At 54.1% G+C, this 21124-nt stretch overlaps 1 protein-coding gene across 3 annotated transcripts in view; it reads right to left on the bottom strand.

Moving 5' to 3' along the window:
• Window positions 1–21124, bottom strand: part of DRP2 (dystrophin related protein 2) — a 43729-nt gene that overhangs the window by 2662 nt on the left and 19943 nt on the right. Inside the window, exons 2-23 of one of the 3 annotated variants that reach the window (XM_075512840.1) lie at window positions 18436–18589; window positions 14498–14631; window positions 13505–13661; window positions 12223–12343; window positions 11428–11696; window positions 10785–10931; window positions 10180–10258; window positions 8911–8971; window positions 8438–8499; window positions 8086–8160; window positions 5787–5988; window positions 5497–5582; window positions 4617–4777; window positions 4313–4479; window positions 3886–3997; window positions 3359–3495; window positions 3004–3069; window positions 2158–2223; window positions 1717–1860; window positions 807–1044; window positions 543–663; window positions 302–388 (exon numbers count right to left, since the gene is read on the bottom strand). In XM_075512840.1, coding sequence (XP_075368955.1) covers window positions 302–388; window positions 543–663; window positions 807–1044; window positions 1717–1860; window positions 2158–2223; window positions 3004–3069; window positions 3359–3495; window positions 3886–3997; window positions 4313–4479; window positions 4617–4777; window positions 5497–5582; window positions 5787–5988; window positions 8086–8160; window positions 8438–8499; window positions 8911–8971; window positions 10180–10258; window positions 10785–10931; window positions 11428–11696; window positions 12223–12343; window positions 13505–13661; window positions 14498–14631; window positions 18436–18543 — 2800 coding nt within the window. In that variant the 5' untranslated portion in view covers window positions 18544–18589. Of the gene's footprint in view, window positions 1–119; window positions 389–542; window positions 664–806; window positions 1045–1716; window positions 1861–2157; window positions 2224–3003; window positions 3070–3358; window positions 3496–3885; window positions 3998–4312; window positions 4480–4616; window positions 4778–5496; window positions 5583–5786; window positions 5989–8085; window positions 8161–8437; window positions 8500–8910; window positions 8972–10179; window positions 10259–10784; window positions 10932–11427; window positions 11697–12222; window positions 12344–13504; window positions 13662–14497; window positions 14632–18435; window positions 18590–21124 lie in introns of those variants that run through there. The other 2 variants (XM_075512839.1, XM_075512838.1) reach the window with 2 other exon arrangements.

The raw sequence follows: 21124 nt of genomic DNA, 5'->3' as shown, positions 1-21124 counted from the left end.
CACGGGATGCAGGGTCCCGAGCAGGGCAGGAGGCTGTCTTGCAGCTCATCTGGGGGGATGGAGTTGGTCCATACTCTTGGCAGCTCTGATTGCCTCTCTTTGCAGGTGTGAAACCTCCTCATCCTCTCTGTGCCCAAGCCACACACCAGTCCCAGCAGCGCCATGGCAGCATAGCTCTTGCCTGTAGGCGCTGTGGGGGATCGGCTGTCGCAGGGAAGCTGGGATCAGGGCAGGACTCTGTGGAGAAAACCTCATCTGAGGGAGCAGTAAGAGGCCAGAGAGGGGGATTTCACTCGAGTACCTCGAGAGTTGGGGAAAGCACTCCGCAGCTTCTCCATGATGTCTTCCAGGCACATGCTGACTTCCTGGGTTTTGGTTTCCACCTCGTCTGCAGCAGGAAAGAGGGCAGGGGGGGTGAGCAGGCTCTCTAGGCATCCGCCTCACCAGCCAGCATCTCTGCAGGATGGCAGGGTGCAGGCAGCTTCCTGCAGCACTGAACCAAGGGAATGCGGCAGAGAGCTCAGCCCAACCCCAGTCCTCACCTGCAGCTTCGGTGTCAGGGGTGTTGTGCTCTTTCTCCTTTGCCTGGCTGCCTTCAGACTGATGTGGAGATGAAGCCAAGGAAGAGGCTGCTGAACTGTTGCCATCTGACTCTGCCGGAGGCTGGAGAGAGAAGGGGGATTGTCACGATCCTCTGTCCTTGTCCTCCCCACCTTCTGACCATCCCTTTCTACCACTGCCCCAGCTCTGTTATGGCAAAGCCCACCCCAAGGATGGGCTTCACCAGATCCTTGCTCTGAGAGTACCTGCAGCAGCAGCTCCCTCAGCCGGTGCAGCTGGGACTCCAGCTGCTTGTTGTGGTCCTCCAGGATCTGCATGCGGGTCTCCAGGCGGCTCTTGTGCTGCCGGAGGATTCGTGCTTCTGCCAGGAGCTCATCGTTCTGTGGGTCTTGCACTGATTCAGGGGAGCCTGTAGCCAACGTTGGAGACTCCACTGCCTCATCATGCTGCCATTTCAAACGTCTCAGCTCTCCCTGGAGGATCCTGCAAGACAGCCTCAGTCAGCATCACCACTCTCCTTTCTAGAGACTACTGGAAACACCCAACAGCTGTGCACTGGGGACAGCTGATGACTCAGAGACAAAACACCCCTGGAGGCTTTACCGCATGTGAAGCTTGAGGACCAGCATGCTCCTGGACTTTGTCCCTGCACTGCAGGGTGGCCTGCCTGCAGCTCTACCCCACCCCGGCAGTTTACAAAAAGACATGCAACTGCTTCCTAAGAGGCTGAGAGTAAGGGCAGGGAAAGCATTACCTCCTGAGCTGAGCTGAGCTGCCCTGCCCTGCCCAGAGCCTCACCTTGTGTGGTCCAGAGCAGCACCACTGCTGTTTGTGAGGTTCTCAGGGACAAGAGAGACAGCAGTGCCCTAGGCTCACTTCAACCAGTTTGAGGTTCAGGAGGGGAACAGGTTCTGGAGACAGGGGCAGGAACATTTTGTGGAACAGAGTCCTTGGAGAGCACACTCTCACAGAGTGTTCCCATGAAGGTTTTAGGGCTCAGCCTAGACACCCTCCAAACCAGCCCACTCAGCTCCTCTGATCCCCACCTCCAGCCCCAGCAGCTATCTCCTGGCTCCACTCTGAGCTCTGCCAGGCTTCTCCAGCACCTTACCCTTAGGCTATAAACTCCACTTCCAGAGTTGCCCATGCCCCTACCTGTTTTCATCCTCTAAGTGGGCCAGGATTCGCTGCAGCTCTCCCTTGTCATTTGTGTTGAGGCTTCCTGGAACCTGCTGGCTGCCCCCAGGCTCTCTGTCGGTGATGGGGCTGGAATGGCGCAGCAGGTACTGGTCCTCGTCCCTGTTGCAGCAGGTGGATAAACACCTTAGTGAGGAACATAAGTCTCAAGGGATTTGTGTACCCTTGGGGAAGGACAGCCTGGAGGGAGGTGGTTTTGTATGGGAGCTCATTCTGGCTGCTCCAGGTCTAGAGCTCAGAAGTGGCTCAGCACCCCTGGGTAGCTGGGGGTGCCCAAGAGCCTCAGACTCAAAGGAGCTGGGAAGGAAGGCATTTCTGTGCCCTGGCTAGGCAGGGATGGAGCCACAGGAGCCCCCACTCAGCAGGAGGTGAGGAGGAGGGAAAGGAGGCAGAACTCACAGGCTATCGTCAGGGGACAGGCTATCATTGAAGAAGGAACAGTTCTGGCTTTCCATCTCTGCAAGCCTGAAGGAAAGAGAAACAGGTTGAGATATGGTCAGACACCCTGAATGTCTGCTCAATGCACCCTACTTACGGCAGCCCCTGCAAGACCCTCTCTGGCAGGATCTCCCAGTTTGCCCCTCTTTACAGGCTCTAGAGAGTTTTGCCTTTTTAGAAAACAAAATACATTCCTGGTCTGGGGTGACAGTCTCTGGAATGCAGCAGGCTCAGCCTCCTCTCACATAAGCAAAGGAAAAGGGTGAAAGCGTACCAGCTCCAGTCTAGGGCCTGAGCTACAGGCTCCCTGTGCTCCTCAGGTCCCCACTCTGCCTGGACCCGTGGTAAGGGCAGAGGCATTACAAACCACAAGGCAGGAGCAATGGGAAGCATGCAAGCAGCACTGATGAGCGGCACAGGCAGAGCAAGACATCGAGGGATCTGCCTGGTAAGAATCCAACCGTGCTTATACTGGGAAGAGCAGGAGGGTACATGAAGGTTGCTTCATCACTAAGACATCTGCTGTCAAATGCATGGTGTTTGCTGCCAATTTGCATGGCATCAGCTGTGTCCCAGGCAGGAGCGAAGTGGTGCAGGCAGTTTTGTCTGGCCCTGCAGCTGCCTCTTCCCAATGGCACTGCAGCCTGAGCTGTCGCAGCCAGCCTCCGCCTGCCAGGCAGCATGCTGGGAAGCGTGGAGGGGACTGCAAGCAGCAGGAGCTCATCATGTGTCTGCCCCAAAACCCCTCCACACCCATCGGAGTCATGCTCCATGCCCTGGCGCGACAGCAGTGCCCAGTGGTGATACCTGCTGGCAAAGTGCTCGATCCGGGAGTGGGTGTCAGCATGTGGTAACATCGGGGAGGAGGCTGGTCTGGAAGAGACACACACTGGTCAACAAGGCTTGGCAGTCCTCACTCAAAGCTAGGGCTTGGAGAGGCTGCCCTGGTCTCACCTGGGCTGAGAAGAGCCAGGGACAGGTGGGAGAGGGAGACTGAAATCTCTGCTCCTCCAAGAACTAGGTGCCGTATCATGCCCAGAGCAAGTGCCCCCTCCAGCCCTCCCACAGGAGCCCTGTCTCACAGCTGAGATGCTGCTTCCATCTGTGGAGCCTACATATCAGGCAGGGTCGAAAGGCAAAGCCCAGGGCCCAGCCAACTCACGTCTCGGAGAAGTCAGCCTCAAGTACAGACTGGACGGGCAGGTAACCTCTCTGTGGGTGCTTGCTGAAGTACTGCTTGGACCGAAACTTGTTCTTCAGTGTCGTGGCAAAGTCTCTCATGTTCTCACTGGACGTGGTCTACAGAGACACAAACATTACCAAGGTGCTGCTTAATGAAAAGTGGGGGACCACAGGTCACCATCTGCAGGAAAGAAGTCCCTTCAGGCTGGGCATGAGCTCCACAGAGGAAGAGGCAGACACAACTGAGGAAGCAAGGAGGGCACACAGCAGCTCTGTCAGCCTGTCATGGGGCCTGGCACAAGCCAAGCTGGGCATCAGTGGGTGCCATGCATCCCGCTCACCACGAGCCCCAGAATAGCAGGGACACAGGCAACCTCCAGCATGCAGAGGGGAACAAAAATATACAAGGGATCCACTTCTGGGGCTGCACCAGCCTAAACGTCGCAAGGTTGCTGCCATCGATGGGGACCTGCTCTGAGCCAAGACCCTCCCAGCCCAGCTCCATACCGGGGTGTAGTACTCCATGATGGGGTAGTGCAGCTTGTTGCCCTTGCTGGCTCGCCCAGTGAGGAAGCAAGTCTGGCAGATATCCACATTGAACTGCTTCAGGCTCCGATACCTGGGGAGATCAAGAGGCCATAGGGAGGCAGTAAGAGTCAGCAAAAACACATCATTTGGAGCCCAAGGAGAGCTCAGCAGGGGACAGAGGTGGTCTGTGTTTCTCTTGCACCCCACTGAACCCACAGTGCTGATGGCTGAAGTCCCCAGAAGAGCATCCTGCTCCTCCCCACTGCTGGCACCTGGTCTGACCTGCCTGAAACACTGCTGCTGCAGAGCTCTAGGTTCCCCCAACAGCACAGAGCAAATTCAGCTCCCTCCTGAAGGACACTATGCACTTCCCTTGGGGGCCAAGGTCCCATATCACAACCCCTACCTGAAGCCCTTGATGGGGCACTGCCGGCAGACGGAGCACTTGGTCTGGTGCTTCACCTGCTCAGCCATGGTCACCCGGTGCAGCACAGCCAGCCACACCATGGACTGCGGCTCCAGGTTGGCCCACTCCAGGAACTGGGACGCCTCGATGGCGGGCTTCCCGTTGCTCTGGGGAGGGGAGAGGAAGGGGTTGCTCAGAGCTGGGACCTGGCTGTGATGGGGTGCAAGCTCCTCGCCAACTTGGGAGCCTCTCCCTGGCACGGCTGCTGCAGAGGGGACGGCACAGGCCACAGCACCCTACTCACAAAGCGGAAGCAGCTGCGGATGCTGGGCTCCACGTTGCTGCCCCCGAATGCTGCCACCTCCCCCAGCTGGCGCGGGACCTGAATGGCCTCGTGGAGCAGGACGCCAAGGTGCCGCTGGTCACACAGTCCTCCACCATTCGCCACTTGACTGAAGAGATCTGCTGGCAGGACAGACACACAGCCCTGTTAGAGACACAGCTCTAACACACCAGGCAGGATGGAGGCATGGGGGAGCAGTGCGTGAATCAGACCGGGGCCCTGCTGCCTGTCTCTGGCAGGGAGCCCAAGTAACAGGGAAGAACTGAGCTATGATTAAACAACCTTTACCAGTACCCTTCCAGCTTCCAATAACCAGGAGTTTAGAGTCTTCTTGAGACATAAGTTACATACATCACTTCTTTAACAGCCACAGCTGGCCTGTCCTCTATGAATGTGCCCAATCCCTTTATTTAACCCCTTGGTGCTTCCTATGCTAACCCCTCCACAGTATCCCATGGCAGACTACACCATCGTTAAAATGCAGTGAGGAAAGGGGCTTCCTTTAATTTGTCTGAAACCTACTTCTCAGCCATGCATGCCCAGGTGTTTTCCTTCTGGGAAGCACTGAATAACTGTTGCCTGTTTGCCTTCTCTGTTTCTTATAGTGCCATGCAGGCAAGATCAACGCAGCACCAGTCAGTCTGCAAAAATGCCTCCTAATTTAGGCAGCATAGGCGTGGGGGGGTAGGGAGGGAGGGGTGGCAATGCAAGCTGATTAGCCAGTGCAGGAAAGCTGTTTCTCTGCTCTTTCTGGGCAAAGAAGGGATAAGCCAGGAAACAAAAGCACTCCCGCTTTCCCCCAGGTTACTCCACACCAGGGGGAGGGAGATGGGGGACTCACACTGAAACTTCTCCTTGACCTCTGTCCCGCATAGACATGCAATGCCCGTCTTGAAGGAGAGAGCCCTCATCTTCCCACTGCGGCCACTGCAAGGCGAGATATTGCACAGGTTTGCAAATGTTTTGGAGTTTTTTTTATGCAGGAAGGTCAGCAAGGCAAGCCCACACCAGGCAGCCCCCTCGCTAGCGGCCCGGGCCTTTTTGCAGCACTGCCAGTTGGAAGAGCAGCACAGAGGTTTCCTTCCAAGTATGGCAGCCCCACAGCTCAGGGGGACACTGAGGGACCCGTACCTGTCAAAGACATTCAGCAGCCAGTTGAGGCTCATGTCCACACAGAGTGGCACATTCACCAGGATGCCCCGCTCCTCCTCCAGCCTCTCATAGAGGGCGGTCAGGCAGTGGATGACCTCTACCACATCCATCGCCCGGTCGCTGGGCTGCAGGTCGTGCTCATTGAAGATTTCCAAGGCCGTGGCCAGGGTCACCATGTCCACTACGCAGAAAGCACAGTAGGAGGGATCAGAAGCAGAGAGGAGAATGGGGGAGGTGAGAGCCAAGAGGAGGGAGATGTAGCCCTGCCCTGACCTGGGGCAGTCTCAGCCCCGCTGCAGTGCGGAAGATGCTGGCAGGATGGGCACAGCCCCCAGAATTGCTCTCCCACCTGTAAACCCCTCCCAAATACCCACATCTCCACTTATAGTCAACCTGAGCCACCATACTGTGTGACCTTCCTTCCCTATGCTGTGGCCAGCCATGGCCACGAAAACGCTACCCATGAAAGGCTCTGTATGGAGCCACAGGCGCCAGCCTCCTCACTTGCCGGGTCCCTGCAGGGCCACAGAGCCACACAGACCCTACGAGCAGCTGCCCAGAGGTGGAGCAGTCCCGTCTCCAGCTCTGACTGGCAGCAGGGGTTGAGGCACAAACCTAAAATGGGGCTAGGACAGTGTGAGCTACCCTGGCTACCCTGCTTTCAGATTTCTACGGTCACAGGTTGTATGTGCTACCGTGTTTAGCAGCCAGCAATCTTTCTTTCCTGAGAGTCTTTCCATTTCTGAGACCATTTATGTTCTCAGTGCCTGGGGGATCATATACCATTTCCACACTGCAACTTCACTCTGTGGAAAAGTCCTCCTTTCTCGTGTCAAAGCTGCTGACAGTTGCACTGGGGACCCCCAATTCACACACCAATGAGAATCACTTTTGCTCACCCTCACATCCACAGTGCCCATGACTTCACATGGCAGTGACGTGTCCCACACTGCCTCTTTCCTACATGGCCACTCACTCCACCAAACCTCTCATCACGGGGAAGCTGCTTTGGCAGCCTCCTTGCCCTTCTCAAGTACGTCTTGAATAAGAAGCACTTATTCACGTTCTTCCACATAATTTCGGGGCTGGGAAGAAGGCACCAGCGCAGCATGTGAGATGTAAGAGATGGGCAACCAAAAATGCACAAGCAGCACACAGAAGGGCTCTGCTTTGCTCTCTGCCCTTTTCCTCACCATGCCTGGTGTTTCTGCAGCCGCTGCTGCATGGACATCTTTGCAGGGTGGCGAAAGCTAACTGCTGCTTTCCCCCATTTGCACTACATCAACCCTGAATGTCCTGTGTATGGGACAGCCTGGTCACCACAGTGTCATGAAACCACTCTGCAGCCAGGGTTCAACTCTCCCGAGTACCAAACCTCCTCTGACCCTCACTCATTGCTTTCTTCCCAGGCCTTTCACAAGACGTCAAGGAGCAGAGGTCTGCCTGGGACCCCACCACCACCTGGCTGTGTCTCCTCCCTGTCGGAAATGATTAATTCAGGAGGGGGTTTTCCCTCGTCCTGCCACTGTTTAATTTTGACAGAGCCTTAGGCAAGAGGCCTTGCCAAAAGCTCTCTAGCAGCCAAGGATGCTGCATCTATCAGATTCCCATCCACCTGCTCACTGATTCCCCTGGAAACTCCTCAGCAGTTTCTGAGGAGCAGCTGCCCCTCAGAGAGCCACGCATCATGTTGAACTCCTATCGCATCATGTTAAACTCCTATTGCATCATGTTGAACTCCTATCGCATCATGTTGAACTCCTATCGCATCATGTTGAACTCCTATCGCATCATGTTCACCCAGCTATTCATCCTTGTTTTAACTGCAGTTTTACCAACATGCAGAAGTCAGGTTTATTGGCTCCCTTCCTCCTCTTTAAGTAGTGGAGCCCTCTCTGCCCCTGGGAGCTAGGCTGGTTTCTGCTCCCGGTTATATCCACAGCTACTCTGGGCTCCCTTGGAGCTCCTGGGTGAGCCCCTCCCTGATCCCACAGCTTTGTAACTCTGAGCTGGACCACTTTGTTCTCAAATCCCTTTCACTAACACCTGCCCTTGAGGCATTTCCACCCTAAGCCTGCAAAGAAAGGTGATGAAACAGACACCTTGCTGGTGGATTTGCTCAGCTTTCCAGCTACAGGCTCATCTTCCTAGCACTTCTTCTGTCAGCTATCTGTCCCCTGGTGGGCTCCTGCCTTTGATGTGCTGATAAAAGCTTGTGTTAGTTTAATGCCTTTACCAGGGAGACCCAGCAGGAGGGAAATACTTCCCCCGCACTCACATCGCAGGGCTTTTTGCACCCGTCGTAGTTTCATAGCCGTCCGATACGCTGAGAACTTGATGTTGTTCAAATCCGCTGCAATAATACAAAAAAAGAAGAATAAAACTGCAGCTCGACATCCTTATCTCCAGGGCAGGAAGCAACAGTTGCAGTTCCCAGATACCAGCCCCACCAGCAGAAGCAGAGTGTGCGCAGGAGAAGGAGGGGCAGAGCCTGGCAGGGGGTTGCACCCCATTGCTTTGGGGGACCCTGTGCCACAGAGGGGAGCAGGTGGGCTGGGGGGATCTCACATAGCACCCCATGCTGCAAAAAGGCGCGTGCTACTCAAATGGTTTTGTGGCAGCCTCCTTACCCAGCGTCTGGTACAACTCAGTCATCTTCGGGTGGTCCCAGCATGTAGTCTGGGCCTGGTGGCTGAAAGGAAAATAGAAGGAAACCAAGAGTCAAGCTGGGAATTAAGCAGCTGCCATCAGAGATTAAAAAAAGGACCCAGCCGGCCCTGGGAGCGAGTTCCCCAGTGCCTGCAGACGCTGGGGCTTCTACACTGCACCCCAGTGAGCACACTCCCCAGCCACAGCAGCATGGTGAATGCCCACAGGACGATGCCCCCACTTGCTGCCAGCCCCCGCTCCTTCCAGCCAGAGTCTCCCCTCATCTGAGGCATCTCGGTAGGCAGGGAAAGCCTGGCTCTGCCAGGTTGGGGGTGACATGCTTCTCTGGAGGTCAGTTCTCAGACCAGTCTGCTCACTGCCCCCCACTCCTAATGGGTCCCCAATTCCTGTTCCCACTAGGCCAGAGAAGACCATGGGTTGGGAGCACACTCACTTGATGTAGTATGGCACTTTGTTAGGGGAAATGGCTCGCTCCCAGGGGACCTGGACAGAGGCTGCAAGGAGAGAGAGACAGATGCCAGATCAACACCAAAGCTCCTTTAGGTTGATGCTGTTTCTGATGAGAGCCCAGCGGGACTGTGCCAGCAGGTAGGTGCCTCTGAAGAGGCTGTGCCTTCCCAAATAACCAACCGGGGGTGTTGAAGCAGGCAAGCGGATGGTGCCTATAAGAGAGGCACAAGACTGCTGGTCTTGTCAGAGGCATCTTGCCTCTCTTGAGACAGGGGCTCTGAATCTGGCTGAGCTTGGAACTCAGGAAGAGACACTTCCTGATGCTTTTGATGATGCCCAAGGCAACACTGTGGTCACCAGTGGGCAGGGCTCACAGCAGCTGGGATTCAGGCACACACAGAGCACTGCCTGTTATGGCCAGGCTTGGGCACCCATGGCATCTGCTCTTCCCATTACTCATGCTCTGTGTGCCACCTGCAGTATCTCGGGAAGATGAGGACACATTCCATACCAGTTGCGTGCCACCCTATGTTTGTTATCTAGAGGAGGAAAGCCCTTTTGTGACCCTTGGCTATTTTCCCTTGTCACATGCAGCTTATCAATTTCAGCAACTGGAAAAGTCGCTCTTCCTTTCAGATAGGAGGACATGGTCTGCAGAGAAACACAGGCCAACAAATCCCACTGACATCTGGAGACCCTGCAGTGCTCAGCATTTCCAAGAACAGACCCCAGACTCTGGAGCACAACCTGCTGCCCATTCTTTGCAGGTCTGAGAGCTGTCAGCCAGCAGCAGCTCCGCTCTGTAGGAACAGCATCCCTCTGCCTCACCACGCGAATGAAAACCTCCTTAATGTGCACATTTTTGGCCTCCAAATGACTAACGTGGGATGTGGGGGACTGCCTTTTTCTGCTATCTGTTGTCTTGCCCACCCACTCTCTGAGGCTGGCACCGTCCCAGTATCACCTGGGAGCTGCTGCTGCTGCTGTGAGTGTCACAGCTCTGCGCTCTGAAGGGGAACCATGCTCATGTTCTACCCTTGGTCCCACAAGGGGAGGTAGCACAACGCTAACTTTGGGAGATGCCTCCTGCTCTGGTTCCTGTGTGCCAGGCCTGGGCCCTTTTCTAGCTTCACATGTGGCTCTGGGCTCAGCAACAGCACTCTGCACCCCATTCTCCTGTGCCACAGCCCATGCTAAGCCACTCTCCAGAGGCAGCCTCACGGCAGGAAGCCAGGAGGACCCACTCACGTACAGGAGAGGAAATGCTGGGAGCCTGGTCCGAAGTCCCGATGGGCGTCTTGGAGCTGCTTCAGGCGTTCGCTTACAGAGGCCTGGAGAATGGGACAGAAGAATTCAATGGCAGCCCATCAGGCATTTCAGATTGAAGCCATTCAGGAAGGCTTGTGGATGGACTCAGACATGCCCCAGCACACAGGTTTTTCTTCCTTCCTCACCTGCCTTGGTATTTGCATTCCCCAGTCCACTCCACCCTCTACACCTCCCACAGGCTGAGGCAGCACAGGCCACATCTCCAGCTCACCTGTATCCATATTTTCCAGACATCAACAAAGCCACAGCTGGTACTGACCCCCCCCCCTCAGATCCTGATTCTCCTCAGACAGCATCCTTTGTTCCTCCCATTGCCTTTTCCTGCTCAAGACCTCTACAGATTTACCAGCCACCTCCCTCAGATTGAACTGTTGCTCTCTTCCTCCACGAACACCAGCTATACTATCCCTGCTATGCCAAGCTTTACTTTATTGTCCTCAAAGTTCAGCAGTGACAGCCCTTCCCCAGCTCCCCAGCATCCTCCCACCTGTGGTTTATTTGCAGTGGTTGGTCCTGACTCCTTCCCACCTGCAGCTGCTTCCAGCGCATGTTGATCTGCTCCAGGGTTCGGGAGTTCTCCATGGACAGGTGGACATCTGAGATGGCAAGCTGGTGTGCAAGATCATTGACCACTTTCACCCCATCCTTCATGGGGGAGAGCTCCTCTTTGAACAGCTGGAGTTCCATGCCCAGGGGAACAGGCACAGGGCAGGTGAAGAAGGAAAAGAAGCAGGTGAGCAGTCAGGACTTGGATCTGATTCCTCTGCTACAAGCTAGGGTGTGCTAGTGGCTGGCAAGATGCTGCTGACCAACCCTCCCACAGGGTACCTTAGCAGGAAAAAAAAAACCCAAAGCAAACCAGCCAGGCTGGAGATCACTCAAAGCTCCTAAGTGGAACATGGACAATGGCTCATCTATGCTGAGCCACTGTACCTGTGTAAGGTCTGTGCCATGACAAGGTGCTCAGCACAGCCAGTTGCTCAGGACACTGTGGGCCAAATCCACCCTCACAAAGCTAGGGGGCTGTCAGAGTGAGGACCTGGCCCCTGAGACCCTAAGTAATGAGGCTGCATTGGACTGAGCAGTCAGGAGGAGCAGCACTCCCCTCCTGGGAAGCAGCATCTCATCACCTCTGGGGCCAAGGCTGGAGCCTTCTCAGAGCCAGAAGTACCTTGGTTGACTGGATGTGCTCTGGTAAGGAGTCAATGAAGAGGTCCCCAATGGGTTCCCAGGTTTCGCGCACACTTTCAGCCTGGTCCAGTGTCGTGCTGAGCTCCTCCATGGCCCCTTTAATCTCTAGCAGCTGCTCCAGTGTCCGTTCGATGTGACGGTGCTGGTCCACACACCGGGCCGTGAGCTTCTCCCACAGCTCACTGGCCACATTTGCCTGCTTCCAGACAAAGCGGCTGACGTTTTGGATCCGGTGCCGGGGAGAGACATCTGTGAAGGCAAAGCAGAAGGGAAACAGAGAGCAAAAATGAGAGTGCAGTCCAGAGGAGAGTGGGCAAGAGATGGAGGGAGGGCAGGGAAAAGGGAGATTAAAAAAATCTAGGGAATACTGGAAAGAGGGAGGGAAACCAAGTGATAATAGTATCCATCTCTGCACCAGCTCCTCTAGGTATCCAGCCTGCCCACAGACCTCTGTCCACTCTGTTTGTCCTCACAGGCAGAAGAAGCCCTGCTGCCATTTAAAATCCTACCCCAGAGCACATCTGATACTGTCTCATGAGATGCACCCCATCATGGGCTGCACCAGCACCCTCTGCCTTCACCTGGGACAGAAGCACTGCTCTGCACTGGTCTGACCTTTAGCCAAAGGATTGGAAACAGTCTGGTGCACGATGGCGCGAGGCAGAGCACTGACATGCCGCTTTGTGCCACACCAACCACCTCCACTCCATCCTCTCCAGTTCAGCCGAGGAAGAGCTGTGCTGTGGGAGAATAAGGAAGGAGGAGCTCCACAGACCTTTGCTTTCTGAAGTTGGTTCTTCTAATTCCTCAAATGGATGCTGGGAAAGGAAAGCCTGTGCTGACTCCAGGACAGAGTAAATGTATGGTCCCCGAGACTTCACTTCTTCCATGAAAGCCTGGAGAGCAGAGCACAGAGATGAGCACAGCAGGCTGAGCTAGAGAATCGTGCCCCTGCTGCCCCCTTGCCAAGGGCTGCAGTGATTTATTCACTCCAGGGCCCAGCCCTCACTGGAGACACAGAGAGAAGTTAACAGAGAAATATTTTTGCAGTTTGGCAAAGGAATGACCACCTGCAAGAAGGTGGCTCCTGCAGAGGTCTGGACTGCAGCTTTGCTGGAAGCAGAACAGCGAGCCCAAAAGGGTGTGTTGAGCCAGGGCTGTGCAAGAGGAACTGCTTTATTGATGATGCTTTCACAGGAACTGCTTGGAGAAGCTCCTCACCCATGCAGCGAGAGCATGGTCATGCAAACAATCCTTCCAGCAGCTGTTCAGCAACAGGTCTAGCTGCTGGAGGAGCAAAGAGGGAAACAGCAGGATGCCTCAAAACAGCATATCCGCCACAGCAGACTTCAGAGGCAGGCTGGTTTAGGATGTCCTCTCCTCCCCTCCAACTGCCGCCCCCCCACTGATGCTGTCTGCTGGATTGGCTATTTGTGCACCAGGGAAGTGACAATGAGGGATAGCAACAGTAAGCAACGGTTTAGCTTTGTTTTCAAGGTAAAAACAACTAAAGCCCAACAGCCACTGGCAGCGAGAAGGAAATGCTCTGATTAGGGAAGCAGGGAACTCTGATCTGTCTGGGTTTACCCCAGTTTCAGATATGATGATAATGTGCTACTGCAGGAGTCACTCATGTCCCGACCACTGGGTCGCCTTTAGACCAACCAACTTCCTCAGGCCCCAGGATCCCAAAAGCAGAGGACAGTGAGAGGCAATTCCCTCTGTTGCAGAGGTAGGACATAAGGAGGAAACTAGGACAGAAGTGATGGGGTCCATCTACCAACTGCCAACTGAAGCACCTGCACATGACTTGAAGATGTAATGCAGATTTATTGTCTAAAACCAGATGGGCTCCACCTGTTGCATACCATGGGTATTTGCTATGGGACTGGGGCTCTGCCTTTCCACAGGAAGTAGAGATGGAGACGGGCAAGGGCTGGTGCACTCATAGGCTGTGGGCATGGGCAGTGACAAGAGGCAGGGGTTCCAGGCAGGCCTGTCCAGCTGCAGCTCATCTTAGCAGTGAACGGTGGCAGGGGAGGTGTGAGGGAACGTACCGTGTGCGACTCCTTTTCCTGTTGCACCAGGAAGACATCGCCCCGCAGGGGCAGCTGCGCTGAGAGCTCCTCATCCTTCTGCCCAAGCCAGTCTATGATCTCCTGGAGAGGCACCTGCAGCTTCCCACTGTGGTCAGAAAAGGCCTCCAGCCGAGCCCTGGCAGGAGAGCGAGGACAGCAGGGTGGTGGTCAGACGGATAGGAGAGGAGCAGGTTCCCCAGGGAAAGGAGGCACAGCACCACAGCTGGGGTGGTGACCCCCGGGCACCCACAGGAACCCACCAGTGCCTGGCAGCACACTTCAGCATGGGCTGTGCATGACCCTCAGCCAGCACAGATGCTGCACTGCCAGGTGGGGTGAAGCACAGGGGCATGCAGGATAGGAAACTCTAAGGCTATTCATTACCCTGGAGCCCAGAGCAGAGGACAGAGCCGCTCTGCATTTGCCTGTAGGTCGGGGCTGTGCTCTGGCTAACACAGGGGTGGGCTTGGCTCGGCATCTACATGACTGGGCAGCTTCCAGGAGCCTTGCATTAAGGCAGGAGACAATCAACACACCCCAGTTAAGCTCTCCATCATGCTGGCTGTGGAGCTGCAACCTCTGACAGTCTGGAAGGCATGTTCCCCCCGTGCAATGGAGAGGGCTCCCAGTGAAGGGACAAGCACAGAGGAGGTGGCAGCAACGCCGTGGGGCGAAAAGAGACAAGCCGCAGAGATGGCAGTGGCAGAAGATGGAGAAAGCGGCAGAAAGCAAGCAGGAGTGAAGGAGGGAAGGGAGAGGAGGACAGACGGGTGGAAATGGAGGAGATGCTTTTCAGCGTACAGAGAAAGACTCAGAGGTCTGTGGACAAGAGGGGAAACTGAACCAAGGTGACCGTGAATTCACGTGGCTCATCAGGTGAACAAATTCAAAAACCTCCTGACAAGCACATGCAGCCGGCAAGGCTGGAAGGCCAGGCTAGCCCCAGAGCTTGCTCCAGGCAGGGACTCTTACCGAAGGCTGTGGGATTTCTTTTTGATCTCATTCCAGCAAAGATTCATCTCCAGAGGGGCCTGGGGCCCAGTGGCACCGCTCAGAGCCTGGGGGGTTACACACAAAGGTCCTGCACCATTCTGCGAGGCTTCAACCTGGGCAGAAACAGAGCCACGCTGTATCCAGAGATTGCTGCCTGGTGCTTACGGCACTTGCCTGGGGACACCTACCCCCACTCTGTCCTGACCCTGCCTGGCTTTCCAACTTGCAAGGGGGCTGCTCTCCTCCCAGAGGGGTCTGTTAGCAGCTCCAGGGAAGCTTGTGGCTGTGCCTGGAGAAAGGATGCAGTGCCAGCTCCAGCAGCACTACGAGCAAAGGTTGAAGGAAGGGCTTACTGCACATCTCCTGTTCTGCAGGATCTCTGTGCTCCTCAGTTATCCAGCAATGAACTTATCTGACTACTAGGTATTAAATCAGAGCTGGACCTCTTGTGTCACAGTCCCTGCAGGGCTAACGGCGATTTCTTTCCATGCCATACAGGGCTGCTGTGCTTTGAGAAGAGGCAAGCACCATGGGTCCTGTTGTTCCTAGGGACCAAGGGGACCTGCCAACCTCCTTTACGCCACCCCCAGTACTGGGAGCTGCCACCTGCTCCTCTACAGAAGCACAAGGATATTTCCTGCCTGCACAGCAAATCTGAGATGCCGCTTCTCCACAGATGCTGTTTCTCCCCTGCACCTCTCCAGAACGAGCAGTGGTGGGAAGGATGCTCTGAGAGGCCATGGAGCAGATGACAGCAAATCCTAACCCAGCCACAGGAAGGAAGCACAGTTTGCACCGTGCCATTCAGCCTGGAAAACCGGGTGCTGATCCCTGGACAACAAATCCTCAGTGGATCGGGGAAGGAATCCTCTCCTAAGCCTTTAGCACTGTATCATGCTCCTGCTCGTGATGGCAGCAAAGACATCATTGCACTTGCTGGCGACAGCAACACACACCAGCAGGACTGGAAGCATTTCACATAGGACTCAGTGAGTGAAAGGCGATTTCCTCTCCAAAAAACATAGTTTGTTGTGCAAAACACATGGACACATTGCATTTCCACAAGTGAGACGCTGATGTCCTTTGTTGGGGAAATGGCAGCATTTTGATCTAATGCTACTTTGATATTAGAGCTCATTTGTGATAATTATCCCCAGGTGATTAATCAACCATAATTAACTGCATTAGCACTTTCTAAACAGCACATACAACAGGCACCCCTTTGCCAGAGAAAGGCAGCTGCCTCTGGGGGAAAGCAGCAGTTATTCCAAGGGGAATATGAAGATACTTGTCACTTGTCCTGTCCAAGGGCTCCCAAAGGTGTCCAGGGAACAGATCCAGCCAAGCCAAGGAGAACAAAAGGCAAGAGGAAACCACCAGATGAGGAATTTGGCTGCACAGCTAAAACGATACCCCTTCCATGCCAGTTCTCAGAGAGAAATCAAATGATCACCGAGACTGGTGCTAAGTTTGCTTAGTCTAAAAACATCTAACACCAGGCTGTTCTCTACCTCCTGATCCTGCCACTCCAGGAGCATCAAGAAAACAGAGAAAACCATCACCCACAGAGTTCACAGAAATCTTGGGGCCATGAATAATAAACCACTCAAGCTAAAACTGCTGCTTTTAGCATAGAAAAACATAGAAAAATCAATACTCTGCATGTGCACGTCCTCATGACACTGAAGTAGGTTAGCCCCACAGCGCTGCCAGGGAACACTCCAGCTCTCCCCTCTATCCCAGGGGATACCAAAGGAGGGGATCAGTTCTACCTGGGTGCAAGTGCAACTGCAGGACAGCTCAGCACACAACACAGTCCTCCCAACCTTTTTTAAGAAGTTAAAAGCCCACCAAGCCTGCGACTCTCAGACCATGCCCAGTAGATAAGCCAGTGACAGTGGCCAAGCAGGGGCCAGGTGTTGAACAACTGCTCTCCTAGGACAAAAACCCTGCAAGCAAGCAGAGGGAAAAAGCAGTGATTTCCCTCTGAGCATCCCCTAAGCATCCCTTTCCCAGACCCCCAGCAGCAGCAGCCTGGATCCGCATTCCCCCTCCATCCTTGAACAGCTTTATTTTCAGGCGCAGAACACTCACGCAGGCTCTGGCGAGCGCATCTACCTGTGCTTAGCCACAGATCCCCCGCAGGACCACTCAGCTTTGCTGGAGGAGCGGGCATTGCCTCCCACCCCTCCGGGTGCCGCCAGGCAGCACCCGGCAGGGAAGCAAGCAAGTGCCGTGTGCTTAGTAGAGCGGGCACCCTAGGCACTGACCCCCTAGGAATCTGGAGGGGGGCGGCAGTGCCTTGAAGCCAGCTTCAATCCCAGCTTTGTCTGGTGGCATTCCAGCAGCCTCCAACCAGCCTTAACCCTGGTGGTGCCATCGTGGCTGCCCACAAAGCACAAAGGGAGCAGAGATCTGCCCGCTGCAGGGCACCCTGGCACGGGAAAGCCCCTTGTGGGAAGCTGGCTGTGCGCAGAGGGATTGCTCTGGGCACTAGGGAAGATCTGTCTCTGCAAGGGCACGGCAAAGGTGATGGTGGGCTGGGATGGTGTGACCAGCAGAGACCTTGCCCTCAGATGCTGGAGCACATGCAGGGCAGACAGGGGTATTTGCCAGGGAAGAGATTTACCCAGGGAATGTTCCCAGCAAGGTTTGGCTACCTGGAAGGTAAAATAGTCAGGTCCTTGAGAACTAACCCCCAAGAAGCCAAAGATGCCCTCCTTGCCCCCCACGTGCCCCAGCCCAGTGCTGGGTGCCAGCACAGATGTTCCTGCCTGCCTAGACTGGGTGCAAATAGTTTGTTTTTGCCAGAAGGCTCTGTGCTGACTCCTTGTGCCCCCCACAGTCCTGCCACCCAGCATTGTTTCCATGCTCTCCTCCACCTACAGGGAGGGAATGAAAAGCTCCCTGTATCTCTCCCTCTCTTCCCCTCCTTCCCTGCCTGCACATCTGACTGCTGCTGTCTCTCCCTCTGGGACCAGCACGGCCAGCCTCCTCTCCCCACCACCTCCCAAGCCCAACAGGACCAGCTCCCAGACTGGAGGAGGGGGCTTCAGCAAGGCCAGGGTACAACTAAGGCTGGGCTGTCTGCAGCCTGCCGGGAGCTTTCAGGACAAGCAAGGACAAGAGAGGAAGGCTGTTTCCTAGATGGCAATACCTACACCTGTGAGAAGGAGGGCATGGCAGACCCTTTGAATGAGGCAGGCTGTCATTAACATTGCAGGAGCCAGCAGCCAGCTGGTACATGGCACCCAACACACTGATGCCCACACAGCAGAAAGCCAGGCTCGGGCAGCGACTGGGGGAAACCTGTGGTGGATATGACCTGAGGATGCTTGCACCCTCCCCATGTGCCATCTTGCAGCTCACTGGTGGTGGGTCCCACGGGGCGTCCTGCCCTGGCTCCCCTCCCCTCTCCCAGCAAACCCCACAGAGCTCTGTGGAAGACCAGCAGTGTGAGCACCCACGTGAGTTCCTCACAATAACTAGACTAGAAAGAGGTCAGACTCCTCCTCTGCCTTACAGCATTCACCAGGGGCTTATTTCCAAGCTCTTCTCTGCAACCAGGAAGATTAGAAACCTACATTTTCAGCAAAAGCTGACATTCTTCCAAGTTTCCAGGAAAAAAGTAAACCAAACCAAATACACAAGAGCTGTTAATGGTGGCCTCTTGCTCTTTATTTTGAAGGAAGCTTGAAATCCAGCTCTGCAGGTTGACTCTCTTGCTCTACTTTGGGGAACACTTTGCAGTCAAAACGCTTGAGGAGAGCTAACACTCTCATTAAGTGCAAGCCGATGGGGGGCTAGAGCTAACAGCTTTCCCTGCCACCAGGAACAGAGGTCCTGGTGTGCACCACAGACATTTGCAACCACTGCAAAAAGCTGCCATGAGAAAGGCTCCCAGACCCAGTTCTTACCTGAGACAGCGGGTGGGTAGTGCTGCTGTGCTGCGCCTGGTCTGTGACATGCCACTCAGGACATTGTGGGGGGACATAGGGCCATTCCTGCATCACTAGGGGCTGCATCAGAACCGATGTTCATGGGGATGGAGACCAGTCTGGGCACGAGCACCTGAAAAGCAGCGTGAGAGTCCCTGGGTTAGCTTGCACCTCCTCATGGAGGTGATCCCCTTCCCAGCTGCCTAGTGTGCTGCCTTCATGAAGGCTGAAGACTAAAAGGATGCTTTTTTTAAAAAAATATATTTGTACTAATGTTGCAATCTTTTTTCATCTAAATGTCCATCTAGTTATACAAGATGTTGCATCTAGTTATACAATTTACTGTAATGATATCCTGTGCTAGTGAGTCCCACAGATTATGTTGCATTTTTAAAAAGGCTTGGGTTTCTTGAACTACAGGAGATGCCCAGGCTTTAAAGGAAGAGGGGAGAGAGGATCTCACTATCATTGACCACTTATGTTTAGACATAATAGAAATATCCCCATAACAGCAATATTTTCAAACATATTATTTTTTCCTTTTATCTTCAGAAGGAGTATTGCCTAGAGCCTCAGTCCCCCACACATGCATCTTACACTATCAGCTACATTTTTATGAGTTTTTACTAATTATGAGTTATAAAATTCCCTTTTTTATTCCATTTTTAAAACTGTATGACCCGTAAAGCCAGTTAGCAGTGGCCCCTTGTCTATTCCGCAGGTGTGAAACCCAACCTCTGGTCACAACGCTGCTTTTTTTGTTGTTTGGACTCTGAATAAGCTAAAATAGTGATTTATCCCTCCACCAGCATCATCTTGGCTTCACAGAAAGCCATGAGAAAATAAAGCCCAGAGAAAATGGTGCAAGGTAATATTTACCTGAATATGGCAAATTTCTAGAACTTTCCCACAACTCTACATTTGGCCAGTGGCAGCACTGTGAAAGGAGCTGAGCACCAACATGTTCACCTCAGGATGGAGACCTAACATACAAAAGCTGTGAACACTATGCAGGGCTTTGCCCAGATCAGACTCAGCACATCTGAGGTCAGATGAACAAATCAAGAGTGATGCTTGAATACTGCCTGTGATGGGTCAAGAGGCAGTGCTGCGGGACTGTGCTGTCTCCTGTCCAACCCACTGCCTAACTTGGTGATTGCTTTCACACTTTTAGAAGGAAACTATCACCTGGCTCCAGCAGCCAGACCTGATGTCCAAGCAGAGATGGGGCTGCTTCCAAGATACAGATGGAGCAACGCTGCTGGAAGAAGGTCGATGGCTCCTTCACACCCAGCTCACTTGGACCAGCTGACAAACTTCCTGCGTGGTCCTGGCAGGCCAGGATCAGGCAGCGTGTCCTCCACAGCCAGCAATCATGCTGGACAGCTGGGCAAGGAAAAAGCCCCCAGGACCGGGTACACACTGCCCATCTTTCACGCTTTTACATCCCTCACTCCCCTGCCTGAGCTTTCACTGGCTCTCCCCCCTCCATTACACACATTAAAAGAACAGCTTATCCTGTTAGGATTTTTTTAATCCCTTAGCAATTTCTACAGCCATATTCTCTTCCTCTCCAGCAGAACAGCCTGTGCTGAGCTCTCCAACATGCCAATAATCCAAGGTCCTGTCCTCTACCCCTCCTGCCCACTTGTACAAATGAACATCACAGAGTGTGCATTGCAGCACCCTTGCCCTGCTCCTTTCCCCGTGTAGGCAGGGTTATCAGGACACATTAATAGTTATAAATTCCAGGGTGTTCAAAGCCCCCCAGCCTCACAGGGCAAATTCACCCCATGCAACTCCAAGGGTACAGTGGATGATTTCTGTCTTTGACAGCAGGTAACACCATGTCCTATTCCTATTCCAGTGCTTGTGTTCTTTGGGGTCTGAGCTGTCCCTGATCCTCTAAATGACTACTAGATGAGGCTCGATCTAGCAGAGATACAATTCTCAGGGCATGAAAAGTTATTTTGCCTCAAAGCCTCCATCAGAGGAATGCCATTGAGCTCTACCACATGACTGGGAAATCCATGTTTTTTTGCCAATGAGGTTCTGCAATGTCTCATTGCAGCTGCCATCCTGAGGCCTCAGTTTTCCTGTGGTGCAGTGCAATGTAATTGCAGTGATGTGTGCTGGCCAGGCAGGTTCAGCCAGCCCTCCAACACCACACACAGGGGCCCTCTGTTCCCAGTCCTCCCAGCACAGCCTCATCTCTTGTTCCTCCCACCAGCGCTGCAGAATGGAAGCAATACTGGGAAGGTCACTAGCTCTGATCTTACTGCGTTTTGCTCAAGCATAAGTCTCCATGTACAGGGCGGGTGTGGTTCTGGAGACAGAGGTGGGTAAACCATGTCCTACGGGTATCCACCTGTAGGACATGGTGGGTCTCCATGCTCTCTGCCAGCATTATGGAAGTAAGAACAGCCCTTGCCTCACCTCCTGAGTGCCAGACTCCTGAACTCCTTCAGCAATGACAAAGTCCATCAGGACACAGAGCCATGGCACAGGGGAACTAAAGCCTATCCAAGGCAGCAGTCAAAGAACGAGGCTGAGCTGGAAAGTTAAGTGCCAGCAAAGGCCACTACCTCAAGCATGTCCTGTGAAATACCTTGACACAGAAACCTTATTGCAAGTTTGATGGCAATGGCTCAGCTGCTCTTTACCACTC

Source organism: Mycteria americana, chromosome 10 (genome assembly GCF_035582795.1).
Source record: "Mycteria americana isolate JAX WOST 10 ecotype Jacksonville Zoo and Gardens chromosome 10, USCA_MyAme_1.0, whole genome shotgun sequence".
Classification (NCBI taxonomy): Eukaryota; Metazoa; Chordata; class Aves; order Ciconiiformes; family Ciconiidae; genus Mycteria; species Mycteria americana.
Note: the sequence above shows the minus strand (reverse complement) of the source record. Positions and strands in the feature narration are given on the sequence as shown.